The following is a 14,021-nucleotide window of genomic DNA, read 5'->3' on the forward strand; positions in this document are numbered from 1 at the left end:
TGCTTCTGCTCTGACTCTGGAACCACACTGCCTGAGTTGAAATCCCAGCTCTGCTGTTTACCAGCTTGAGCACCTATACCACTGCTCTGTGCCTCAGTTCCCCCATCTGTAAAATGAGGACTGTAATTGTAATAACTTCATAGGGTTGTCACATGCATTTAAGGAAAGTACCTGGAAGAATGCCAGATGCATCACAAGCACTTACTGTTAGCTGTTGTTATCATTGTCATTACTAGGCAGACTTCTTGGTGGATTGGTAATGCTGCTCTGTATAGTCAGATATTATTTCTGGGACATCTATGGATATAGTCTTGATTGCTGTGACCATTTGCAATGTGTTATGTAGAATCCGCCAATAGAAAAGAATACTATGAGCACTCCCTTGGGACCGCACTATATAAGCACTGTAAGGGATCCAAAGACATAGAAGACCACATCTTTCCCTCAAGCAGTTTATGGTCTAGTTGTAGAGATGAGGCCTGTGTAGGGAAAGCTAAATAGCAATGCAAGAACTAATATAGAGTAAGGCCACAATCTATGATATACATAAGAAGCACATATAGGCTGGGCACAGTGGCTCACACCTGTAGTCCCAGCAGTTTGGGAGGCTGAGGTGAGAGGAAGATGTGAGCACAAGAGTTCAAGACCAGTGTGAGCAACACAGCAAGACTCCGTCTCTACAAAAAAATTAAAAAATACTGGCCAGGCATGGTGGTGTTTGCCTGAAGTCCCAACTACTCGGAAGGCTGAAGCAGGAGGATTGCTTGAGCCCAGGAGTTCAAGGCTCCTGGTGAGCTATGATGGCGCCACTGCATTCCAGCCTGGCAACAGAGCAAGACCCCTGTCTCAGAAAAAGAAAAAAGAAGCACATCTCCACTGGACAGCATACCTAGGTGGTCTAGAGGACAGTTGGCCTAGCAAGGTTTCACTGAGGAGGAACCAACCGTGGGCTGGAGCTGAGGAAGGATTTTCCCAATCAAGGTGGCTGGGAGGGCATTCTGTGCTGAGGAAGAAGGAGAACAAGGAATGGCAGAGGCAAAAGCCCAGAAATAGGGCAGTCTTGGTTGTATTTAGGGGACAGCACATAACTCAGTTTGACTGAAGCAAAGGGTCACTTTCTGTGGCTAGTGGAAGGTAGATAAGGGTAAACAGGCACACCATCCTCAAAATTTTAAAGACTCCATTATGCCAAGGTTTTTATTATAAATGTATTTTACTTGTTCTCTTGAAAGAATCAGGGAACAATGTATTGGCACTGCTTCAGCCTGAATATTGCATTTCGGAAGAACATATGTCAGAATCCAGGCCTGCAAAGTTTTTAGTTCTGTTCATACAGACATTTCTGAGCTCTTGGAAAAGAATTTAGTTTCAGCCTTGGGTGAGCATGATGAGGGGGCATAACGTGAGCTGGGGCAGGCCTGCCAGGGAGGAGGGGCAGGTCGTGCCCCATGCCAGCAGAGGAAAAGGCCATGGTAACACTAGAGGCTGTAGATGTTAAAGTTCAATCTTCAAAGTGAATAAAAATATGAAGTGTTAGGAGGAAAATAATCATTGGTTAAGTTTGCTTTTGAGAAATCATCTTGTTTGCCATTCAACTTCTGTTCCTAATTTCATCATGAGATACAGTGGCTGCTCAGATGATGAGGATGAACATGTGGTCTCAAGACACACATACGCATACATTTTTTAACCCATATCCTTTTAGATATTTTGGCTATACAATTTTAACTGCAAGTTTTTTAATGATAATGCACGATCCAGTATTGGGGTTAGTGAATTGGTTTCTGATTACATTTAAAACCTTTTCCTCTTGATAAGACTAAGAACAAAGTGGCATTCATTTGTCCAATATACACTCATCAATCAATACATTTAAGATGATGTCTTATTCAAAGCTTCCTCTTCTACCCACTAAAGATAATTTGAGATAATGTCTCTGCGTTAACAAATATATTTTCTTAAACAATAAAAAAGCCTTTTCAAAAATATCTAGAGTGTATAAGTGATACCTTCCCCCACTGAAGTAGTTAAAGCCATTTCTGGAGCTTTTTATGTTTAGGTAAAAACAAGCTTTTATGAATGTTCCTTTTAGGCCCAAATTGTCTTTTAGAGGATTCTAATATTTTTATCTCAGTTGTGAAATGTCGCTAGTCGTGAACTAATTCTGTCCACTTTTCACCATTGATACATTCATGCTCAACATTTTTATTTTAATGCTTTTTAATATGTGGCCCCAGTATTAGAGCTGGACATTTAAAATGAAAATTCCACTTGGGGGAGGACAAGCTGTTATTACATCCTTACGATGCCTGAGTTTTGGTTCTGTTATACACAGGCGGTAAGCGAAAATTTTTGTTTAGCTAAATCTTCCAGTCCTGTGATGAAATGCGCAAGTGGTAGGGCTGTGTTAAAACCCAATTTGCATCAAGATGATTCACATTTTTTATTTGTTTGTTTAGATCTTAATCACATCTCAGTAACTGCTGCCCTTCCTCAGCGCACAGAAAATGCCAGGACACAGCACCTGGCTTGGGGCAGGTCCCTCATGCGTGCTTGGGAATAACCATTGCTGAATGTCTTCACTTGGATTGATCTGAGTATGGCAAAGCACGGTCAAAAGCAGATATCGACACTTACCAAATATGACACGTGGGCAGCTTTAATCAGAGACCACTTGCGCCTACAATTCCACAGGGAGGCCAGTCACTATTGAACAAAAACGTAGCTCAGGAAATCTCAATTTCTGTGATTTACTGCTGCCAGATGTATGAGTATAGGGCTGGACCAGCTAACTTTCATGAATGAGGCTGCCTGCTCTTTCGAAAGAACAACTTTTTTTCCTCATATGCTTCTTTGAGGACTCTTATTTCTGCCCCACACCCAACTTTAATTTTATAATTTCATCTGCTTGATTTTAATCCATGCATGCTCTTTATGTTTACCCCCTCAATAAAATGAAGTTATCCTCTTTTTCCCCCTCTAGCCAGATAGTTAACTTTTGGCCCGCACTGATCCAAAGATATTTCTTCCTTCTCACCCCCATGCTTCTGAGCATTCTCAACAGAAAGTTGCCAAGATAAATAAAATTGCAACACAGTACATGCTTTTACATAGAAGATTCTCCGCTTTTCTTAGTCTCAGACATAAAATGAAAGGTAGACATACACCCACTTCAGCAGTCCCCCAAATTCCAAATTTTTAGTTGTACTGGAAAATACAATAATTTGGGCAGGCATATGAGCATTCACAATAAATCACAGAGTTATGAATAAATCTTCGTTGTCAAAAGCAAGTGTGTAGCCGTTCCAAAGCGTCTGCCATTAGAATTCAGCAAGGCAGCTGTCAGCTGTTTTCTTGTAATTAAACAGCCAATGAGCAGCTAATTAAGACATATGTGTATACAGAAGTGGAAGTGGGTATGTTAATGAACTGTAGGAATCAATTCATTAAGTGAAAATTGTCAAAAGACCAAACATCAGATCAGCATTTCAGCCTGTGTTTCACTGAGAAGGAGCCCCACGCAGGAGGGGACAACTCAGAATCAGACCCCCGTTCACCTTCCCAGCCACACCCACAGTGCAGCGTCCAGCCAGCCCATGAACTTAGGCAAAACTATTAAAAACTCCAGTAGGAAGTGCCAGGCATATTTCCAGGCTTTTAAAATATATCTGACAAATGAGTGCTTTCCTACCTGTATGGAAACCTGGTATTTGATACCCTATAAAATGCCATCTCCCTCATCTGAACCATTGTAGGGAACTCGGACTACAGAAATGAAACGTGTTTTTTTATGTGTTTGTTTTGTTGTTTGTTCATCTTTTGTTGTTGTTGTTGTTATTCAGTCGGCCCTACATGTTTGTCTTGGTGCTTTTTAGGTAGTGTATTAAGAAGTCTATGGCCTTTGGAATAAGATACACCTAGGATTCAGGAATTCAAATCCTGGGCCCTCCCCTTACCTGCTCTGTGACTTTGGGCACACGGCTTAACCTCTCTTAACTTTAACTTTCTCATTTGTAAAGCAGATATACATATCCCTACTTTGCCAATTGTAGGTTGTTGTGGATTGCAAATAATGATGGCAAAGTGTCCAACATGGTGCCTAGTAGGGAGTAGCTGCTCAGCATATCGTCACCACTGTTTTTATCACTGCCACCATTTCTTCCTCTGGTTGTTCATTCAGCAAGTATTTGTTGACTTCTCTAAGTATTATTGGGTTAGCTACTGGAAACAAAGAAACAAGGCAGTCAGGCCCTTGAAAAGGTAGACATTAATAATACAACAAGGGCCAGGAGGGGGACAAATACAGGACTCCTAAAGGTACACATGGGAGGGGCCCCTCAACCAGCTTTGAGAGGACCAAGGTCAGAGAAGTTTCCCAGAGCAACTGAATGTCTTCTCAGTGATTCCTGAAGGGAAGGAGAGAGTTTCTTTGGGGAACTGTGAACATAGCAGTTTAGGCTTGGTCCTTGTATGACTTTGAGAAGAGCTGCCCAGACATGTGGTCACTGCCTGGTCATCAGCAGGGAGCCATTAAGGGCTTATAAGCAGAGAAGTTACTTGATCAGTTTGATGTTTTAGAAAGATATCTTTAGTAACTGTGTGAAATGGATTGGAGAGAATGAGAATGGAAGCAGGGGTCCCAATTGGGAGGTTGTATAATAATAACAAACTCAAGAAGTGAAAGACATGGAAACTTAAGAAAACTGCAGTAAAGATGGAGACGAGTAGATGGATCTGAGAAATAGGAAGGTGCCAAGAAGCAGCCTAACTTGGTGATGCCTGGATATGGGTGGGGAGGAGGCAGAGATTAAGTGAAGCCCATCTTTCTGCCTTGAGTAACTGAGAGAAAGATGATGCCTGTCACTGAGCAAGAAAACACTGGAGAAGACAGCTGGGAAACAGGCTGTGGGTCAAGATATATTCTCTTCTAGGTCAGGTGCAATGGCTCATGCCTGTAATCCCGGCACTGTGGGAGGCCTAGGTAGAAGGATCACTTAAAGCCAAGAGTTCAAGACCAGTCTGGGCAACAAAGCGAGACCCTGTCTCCTCTACAAAAAATTTGAAAATTAGCCAGGCATGATGACATACACCTGTGGTCCCAGCTACTGAGAAGCCTGAAGTGGGAGTATCACTTGAGTCCAGGAAGTCGAGGCTGCAGTGAGCCATGATCGCGCCATTGCACTCCAGCCTGAGTGACAGAGACCCTGTCTCTAAATATATATATTCTGTTCCAGAAAGTCAATGGGGGCTCTAGAAGGCCAAACCACAACTTTGGGTGAATGCCTATCCAAAGTCAAGGGGATGCATTGAAACAAAGTGATGGAGAGCTGGTAACACAGCAAGGATGAGGCTCAGGCCAGCCACATGCTGGTAAGCTGTGAACAAATGGCTCTCTGGAAAGCAAAAAGTGTTTATCTGTACGTAGATAACTTTGGTATCTATCTCATTGATATAATTTTACATAATTTTCAAACAATAAAATATACAACATTCTTTAAGTTTCATATAGACAAATGATTCTCACTGAATGCTCTCATGATTTTTGCTGAACTCCTACATCTATCCCCATGGTTACAATTGAGGAAAGACTAGTTCCAACATGAATGTTGGTTGATATTTTGTTTACATTAATGAATAAGAAGAGAGTGAAACAACAAAGACATTTTGGAACTTCATTCATTCGCCAACGATGACATGAACAACTTCCTTGCTGACTCAGTTAATAGTTTTTAAATACTAGAAGAACGTTTCTTCCACTTTTTATATTATTCACAATGGGATCACTGGATATGTACTGTTAAGTTTAATCTGCATTATTATAATTTTCATCCGTTTTTTTTGTTTGTTTGTTTGAGACAGAGTCTCGCCCTGTTGCCTAGGCTGGAGTGCAGTGGTGCGATCTCAGCTCACTGCAACCTCCGCCTCCTGGGTTCAAGCAATTCTCCTGCCTCAGCCTCCTGAGTAGCTGGGATTACAGGAACCTGCCACCAAGCCCAGCTAATTTTTGTGTTTTTAGTAGAGACAGGGTTTCACCATGTTGGTCAGGCTGGTCTCGAACTCCTGACCTCATGATCTGCCCACCTCAGCCTCCCAAAGTGCTGGGATTACAGGTGTGAGCCACCACACCTGGTCTTTTTTTTTTTTTTTTTTTTTTTAAAGACACAGGGTCTCACTCGGTTGCCCAGGCTGGAATGCAGTGGTACATACAATCAGCTCACTGCACCCTCAAACTCCTGGGCTCCAACAATCTTCCCACCTCACCTTTCCAAGTAGCTGGGACTACAAGCACATGCCACTCCACCTGGCTAATTGTTTTATTTCCTGTAGAAACAGGGTCTATGTTGCCCAGGCTGGTCTCAAACACCTGGCCTCAAGTGATCCTCCTGCCTCAGCCTCTCAAAGTATTGGGATTACAGGCATGAGCCACTGCATTGGGCCATCATTTTTTAAATCTAGACAATAAAGCAAAATAATAAATCAAACCCTGATCTGTAACATTTGCCAATTTCTGTGGTGTAAATAATCCCACCAATGGCCATTTTCAAGCCACCCGACCCGCTCTTTCACAGAATGCAGAGTAGGGAAGGGATGCACAGCAGCACAGCATGGTATAGTATTTCCACCTTCAGATATAAGGATAATTGATGTAGATAACCTGAAGAACATTGATAATAGTAAAATAATCATTAAAAAGTAGTTAATTTTTAATGTCAGGAATGGGTCAATGTGTAATAACAGATTTAATAACTAGCCTTAACAACAAAATTCCTGAAATTTTAGCACTCAGCTCTTGCAACCTGGTATGAGCCTTCTCCTGAACACCATGGCCTCTGTCCCAGTTTGCCGAGCTCCCATCTAATGGGGTCAGTGAAAAATTCATAGTGTGCAGTCATATTTTTTTTAAAGAAAAAGTATTAGGGAATAGAATTTCCAGAGAAGGTAAGACACATATCAGAAATAAAAGTCAGCGCAAGGCGTTTTGAAAAGCTAGGTGAAATAAGGGAGGAAACACTGGAGAGATGTCTTTGAGACAGTAGGAATTGAAACAAAAGGTAGATATGCAGGGACTCTGTGTCAGGAAATCAAGAATGTGTGACTTTTTTTGTTTGTCCCACAATGAAGAAGATACACGTAAGTGAGAGGACACTGGACTTAAAATCAGGACAAGAGATTGAGTCCCAGCCATGGGACCTTGGACAAGTCATTTAACATTCTAAGCTTCAATTTTGTTTTTGGCAAATCAGAAAACTATGGTTCTTAACAAGAGGCAGTCAAAGTCTTCGGGGAGCTTTTAAAAAATATTTACTATAAAAATGACAATTTTGGCCAGGAGCGGTAGCTCACGCCTGTAAATCCCAGCACTCTGGGAGTCTGAGGCAGGCGAATCACGGGGTCAAGAGATCTAGACCATCCTAGCCAACATGATGAAACCCTGTCTCTACTAAAAATACAAAAATTAGCTTGGCATGGTGGCGCACGCCTGTAGTCCCAGCTACTCGGGAGGCTGAGGCAGGAGACTCACTTGAACCTGGGAGGCAGAGGTTGCAGTGACCCGAGGTCATGCCACTGCACTCCAGCCTGGTGACGGAGCAAGACTCCGTCTCAAAAAAAAAAAAAAAAAAAAGACAATTTTTTTTCTTTTTTGACCTATAAAAATCGCAGTTTCTTATTGTTCAAACTACTATGTATGCCTGGACCACATCGCCAAAAGTTCTGGTTTGATATATTTAAGGTGTATCTTTTAAAAGCTCTGTGGGTGTTTCTGATGCATCACCTGTATATGAACTGCTGTACCTGATAATCTCTCAAAGTCTTTCAGCGCCAAAGGCCTGTTTGTTTTATTCTAATTTTCTACTTGCAATAGCTGCATGGTAATCTGCTGCCACTAGGTGGTGGTAGTGCGCCACAGTCACACTAAACATAACACTACCTGAAATGTATCATGGTGGCTCTCTGGCTCAAGCCCACCATGTTTGTAAATGAACATCTCCACGTATTTTAACATCCATAAAAAGTGAACTTTTATGACGGCCAAGTAATTTGTTAGCTCATCTTTTAGAAATAACAAAATTGCCTAATTATGTACTTGATACCTTTCCCAGCTCACAACTTCAGCACTTTTTTATGCCTCCTCAGTTCCACCCAAAACTCCATGCCCTAGCTTTGTGCTTCCCCTGCTCTCCGTATGACCTCCAATCCCTGGAATTCATCTCTCAGCTCACTCACTTCTTAATCGTTTTGCAGGATTTCTCCCCAATCAGACAAAATCTATCTCTGTACTTAGAAACACACTACTTCTACCTTGAGGTAGGACGGTACCTACCACACTTTCTACTTTTCTTCTTCTTCCTCTTTCTAATCCTTCTTCCTCTTCTGTGTTATTTAACTCTTAGTATTTTATCTGTTTAATTTTCCAAACCCTTAATCCTCTGAGAACCCCGCCCCGCAAGGAATACTGAAAAGAAGAGGTTTTTAAAAAGAAAAAGAAGCAACCCAAACCCTCATTCTTCCTGAAATGCAAAGTTCAGTATTCGTCTGAGTCATGGAGGTTTACTTACCGTTTCTCCCTTCTCAGCTCTCACCTTAGAACCCCACTTCACCTCTCGCATCTGATATTTGATAGTTCTCCTTGTGGGTATGACTCTGTTGACTTAATCCAAAAGATCGCCTTTCTGGTTCTTAGCTATGCCACTCCCAGAACTTTTCAGCAGGCATTTGCTCAGCTGACTTAGCTGAGGTATAAATGATGCTGTAAAGAATAAGGTGTGTCTGCTTGTGTGCCTGCTTTCCCCAAATCCTCAAAACTGTGACTTCCAAATAAGGGTAATCCTCTTCCAAGCAGATAGTGTGGAAGCTGGACATTGGTTCGAGCCACAGTGCCACTGCTCAAAGAACATACGGAATGCTTCATGAGTTTGCCTTGCAACTTATGGCATAATTACGCAGACATCTTTAATGATAGTTATTCTGTACCCTTGCAGTAAGTTTGTTTGTTTAAATGAGCTAGAGTGATTTAGAAATAAGGTGAAGCAAATGGGGCAGAATACTTCTGGTCAGAAATGAGGAAAAATGATGGACTCATGAGACTGATTTTCTTATGTGACTCTTAATCCAGATCAGGAGGCAACTGCAGAGAGAGATTTTGTAAAATGTCTGGGTGGTAGGAAGCTGGGTCAGCTAAAGGTGCTAAAGTGAGGGAAAACACTAATTTCACAGTAGACTGCTCTTGCTACTTTATTCTGCGTAACTTGTTTTTTACACTGCCTAATTTAATGGTTGCCCTGTATGAGAACAACTAAGGAGGAATTCTTTTGACACACAAGAGAAGCAGAAAAACAAAACAAAATGACGGTGTAAGTTCTGGGTTAAACTATGTGAAGTCATATCCTGGCTTTACCCCATGCTAGAGCTGGGACTCTGAGAAAGTCACTACACCTCTCTAAGCCTCCGTTTTTTCAGCCTTAAAACCAGGGAAATGATAGGATTTGCCCAATATTGCCCTTGTCAGAAGTAAATGTCACAATCCGCCTAAAGCATAGAGTGCCTAGTAGGAAGTCAGTGCTGTTTTAATGGTATTTGGGATTTGTTTTAATCAGGTACCATATGACACACAGATCTGGAAATGACTGCCATGCAGGAAGAAGTTTATTACACAGTAGTCCCCCCTTAGCCTCATGGGAATGCCATGTGCTTAGATACTGTTTTCTCCCATACATCCAGACCTGTGATAAAGTTGAACTTATAAATTAGGCACAATGAGAGATTAACAACAATAATAATATAGAACAATTATTAAAATATACTGTAATAAAAGTTATGTGAATGTGGTCTCTCTCTCTCTCTCTTTGCTTCCCTTCTTTTTCTCTCTCAAAATACCTTAATCTTCTTTTACTGCAGTTGACAAAAGTAACTGAAACAAGGAAAGCAAAACGGCGATTAAGGAGGGAGTGCTGGACTCACAAATCCCTAGAGACAGGGCCCATGCCACGCCATACAGGGGACACACAGGGAAGCACCAGGGTCAGTGAAGGGGAGAGGGATGTGGGGAAACACTGCCAAGAGCCTCCACGGTGTTTTCTACAGGAAGGAAGGCGCAGCAGGATGAGCAGGATTAGGATAAGTGGCTAGTCTGAATCATTACAGACAGCGCTAGGAGGTAGGGGCTGTCCCTAATTGTCTGGTACCTAGCCCTAGGGTGACCAGCGCAGGGAAATCATGGCGAGAAGCGTAAGGGCCTGATGAAAGTGTCCTGGGTGTGGGCTCTACCCCGCTTGGTTTTGTGTGAGAGGTGGCTGACAGCAGGTTGTTTGCTGTATGTAGGAGTTATCCAGCCCTGCAAGGGCAGTCCCTCTAGTGTCTGCAAAGCCCTAAGATGTCTGCATCCAAAATACAGAATAAAAAGATATGGTTAATACAAGTACTCAGTAAGACTGATAATCTGTCATCATCATCCTCATGCCCTTAAAGCAGAGCTAGCTGATGATTAATATATGGCTTCTATGTTAACAGTCTTGGACTTTATTAATGGTGGGTGGAAGTTAACTTAATGTGTGTGTGTGCAAACTAAAAAGTGGCATCCTTTTCACTAATGACCCAACCATTATTCAAGAGCTGTGTCTAGTTAGGGATTTCAGACTTTTGAAAGAAATGAAGAGATAATGCCAGATACATGGGCTCGCACTTGGAATCCCAGCTACTTGGGGGGCCAAGGTGGGAGGACCACTTGAGCCCAGGAGTTCGAGACCAGCCTGGGCAACATAGCGAAACCCTGCCTCAGTTTTAAAAAAGAAAAAAAGAAGTAGTGAAGAAGTTGGGGAGGATTCTGAAAAGAAATATGCAAGGTGGAAAAGAGCCTAGAAAGAAAGGTGACAGATGCTGGGATTTGGTTTTCAGAAGAGATATCTAGGAAATAGCATGGCAGCCCTCAAGTACTAGCTCCACTTAAAGAAAAAAAAAAAGAGATCAGACATTCCCGATATTCGGTGATCATACAAGAAACTGTAACAGGCTTAATGTGAAGCAAACAAAACTCAACTTCAGCTAAAGGAAAAGCAAATACATTCCTGATTTTAAGCATCCACAGTGATGCCTTTACAGAATGCTATGAACGGTGGGAGAGTCTCAAGGAAGAGATAAACACCTTTCAGCTTGGACAGAGATTATGTGTCTCAGAGGAAAATGAATACCTAGACAGCTGACCTCTTGGTATCTCTAAGGATTATCTGCCTCTGTGACCATTTATATTTTCTTGAATTCTCTCTAGTAAGCCCCAAAGAAAGCTTTACTTCTTCTCACTTCCTTTTCACAGGGGAAACACACACACACAAACAATAAAATAAAATAAAAAACATAGCTTTAGATATTTTTCAGAAGAGAGAGATTGCTTTACAGAAGAGGCGGCACTTGATCGAGGGTAGAGTTAAAGTATAACAGAGAGACAGTCTGAGACATGAGGCCCCCAGCCTTGCCCATGTCAAGGTTAGCAAGCAGCTTGGCTGAAAGCAAGAGGAGTGAGAAGTCAGGGTCCTGCCCTGTCCCATCCCAGGTTGGATTTTCCAAAGAACTGGAAACTGAGGTCATATACATCAACTTGGTTGACAAAGGCCCCCAGCCATTACAAAGGAAGGCAGGTGCACTTCTTCTCAAGCTGCCCACATACCTTCCCATCTGCCTATTGTAGAAAAAAAAAAAAAAAAAAGCACAGATAAACAAAAAGAAAATTAAAATCTGATTGGCCCCATCAACTATTGCCAACAATTTGGGGCATAATTTTCCAAATCTTCTTTTATAGTAAATATATGGGTGTCCTTTTTTTCCCCAAAACTTGGATTATACTATGTTTAGCTCTTTAGTTCCTTTTTTAAACATTCAATGGTATATTTTTATCACCTTTTATATCAGTAATTATATTTCTGAAATACCATTTGTAGTGGGTGAATTCCATTGTATGAGTATACAATATGACTCTTTTAATTCAGTAATGTTGGACAGTTAGGATCTTTCTACATTCTGTATATTATAGATAGTACTGTGAAGAACACCCTTGTGTTCTTAATATAACCATTCTTAATATTTCTTTAACGTCTTAAAAGGCTAGCTCAGTGGGTAGGCTTTTTAAAAATTTTTGATACAACTGCCAAATTGACCTCCAGAAAAATCATTTGGTGAGAGAGCACCCTTATCAGTTTACCTACCACTCTGTTAATTCTTTAGGATTTTACCTCTCCCCACTAGTGTCGCCCTCACTGGGGTCATCTATATTCACAACTAAAGCTTTGAAGGTAATAATTCTCTTTTGTACCCTTCATGGCTTTGCTTCATGGAAATGACTCTACTTACCTTATTTTTTTCCTGCATACATCCCTAGCTTGCAAAACCACTGAAAGATAAATCAGCAATAAAAAGATAATAAGGTGGCTCATGCCTGTAATCCCAACACTTTGGGACTCCAAGGCGGGAGAATCACTTAAGGCCAGGAGTTCAAGACAGGCCTGGACAACACAGTGAGACCCCCATCTCGACAAAAAAAAATTATATATATATATATGTATATATAATTAGCCAGGCATGGTGGTGTGCACCTATAGTCCCAGTTATTCAGGAGGCTGAGGCAGGAGGATGGCTTGAGCCCAGGAGTCTGGCCTGGGTGACAGAGCAAGATGCTGCCCCCTCCCCCGAAAAAAAGCCCCCATGTGTTTGGAAATTAAGAAATATGCCTCTAAATAATATCTGGATTAAAGAAGAAATCTATTGAAAATGAGAACATGTTTTTCACTGAATGAGAATGAAAATACTACATAGTAAACCTTTTGGGTTGCTGTTAAAACATCACTAAAAGGAAAACTTGACACTCTAAGAATAAACATTGAAAATTAATCAGCTAAGAATACAGCTCAGGAAGTTAGCAAAAACAAACAAAAATAAAGTTATTGAGGTCAGTAGCTCCTTATAGATCTTTGTATCCCCTCTCATTTCCCAAATAGCACTTGACACCAGAGGAACTTGATGAGCATCGGACTGGATTTGTTCAATCTTTAAAGGCCATGGTTCTGAACATGTATTTCTAAACTGTCAGGGATGAGGGAATATTCCCAATCTGATTATCTGCTGAAATAATCCATCCAAGTGTTATCTAATGCTTGCGATGGTAGATTCGGACTTCGGGAGTGAGAAACGCCTAAAGGGCCATGTGTTGAAGTCGGCTAGTGAAGATTACCATGGTTCACCAGGTTCACAGTGCCCTAAGTTATGGTGTGGCTGTATTTTCCTTAACTTGGATATTCCAGGGAAGTGTTTTGTATTTATTGTACAAAAAAATCTGTTGGAGATAAAGGCTAAAGGTAAGTCCCGTTGTATCATTCCATCAGGCACATTGCTTTTGATCATCAGAAGCCAAGAACAAGGACCTGGTCCTGTGCCTTTTACATGGGCAACTGTCTGTTGAAGTTGAAGAAAGTTTTGCAGGTATAAGGGATGGAGGATTAGGCCCTGGGGATCAATTTTACTCAAGGAAAAAGAAGTGACTTTAATTTCATTAATGGTCTCCTGCATGATTCTGCTACAAGTTTAATTCTCCATTAAATATTAATGCCGCTCAGTGCTTAGCATCTTGCCTTTAGTATCATACCACTCATTCTGACACTAACCTGTTTTATATTTTTTAACCGTATCACAGGGATTTTTCAGGAGAAGTCAGCAAAGCAATGCCACCTACTCCTGTCCTCGTCAGAAGAACTGTTTGATTGATCGAACCAGTAGAAACCGCTGCCAACACTGTCGATTACAGAAATGCCTTGCCGTAGGGATGTCTCGAGATGGTGAGCTCTCACAGCTTGAGTTGTACAGTTGCACGGGGTTGTGAAAGTGCCTTCTGAAACCTGGACTCAGATCTGCCAATATCTGCCCCGCCTGCCCCCTCCTCATTATTCCACCTTATGCCCCGCCCCCCATGCTCCTCTGGCAGCTACATGGAACTCACAGCAGCTGCTTCCTCCTCCTCCTCGTCCTCAGAGTCAGCCGGC

The 14,021-nt window shown here is 41.7% G+C and overlaps 1 protein-coding gene and 1 long non-coding RNA gene across 3 annotated transcripts in view; one reads left to right on the top strand and one right to left on the bottom strand.

The window, feature by feature from the left end:
* The window catches only part of RORA (RAR related orphan receptor A), a 729,290-nt gene that overhangs the window by 698,100 nt on the left and 17,169 nt on the right, over positions 1–14,021 (top strand). For both annotated transcript variants that reach the window (XM_032175265.2, XM_032175266.2), the window contains one exon: positions 13,676–13,817. In XM_032175265.2, the coding sequence (XP_032031156.1) occupies positions 13,676–13,817 (142 nt within the window). The remainder of the gene's footprint in view (positions 1–13,675; positions 13,818–14,021) is intronic.
* LOC131381116 (uncharacterized) overlaps positions 1–14,021 on the bottom strand; it is a 94,304-nt gene that overhangs the window by 54,409 nt on the left and 25,874 nt on the right. The window lies entirely within an intron of this gene.

Source organism: Hylobates moloch, unplaced genomic scaffold, assembly GCF_009828535.3.
Source record: "Hylobates moloch isolate HMO894 unplaced genomic scaffold, HMol_V3 SCAFFOLD_14, whole genome shotgun sequence".
In the NCBI taxonomy this organism is placed as follows: Eukaryota; Metazoa; Chordata; class Mammalia; order Primates; family Hylobatidae; genus Hylobates; species Hylobates moloch.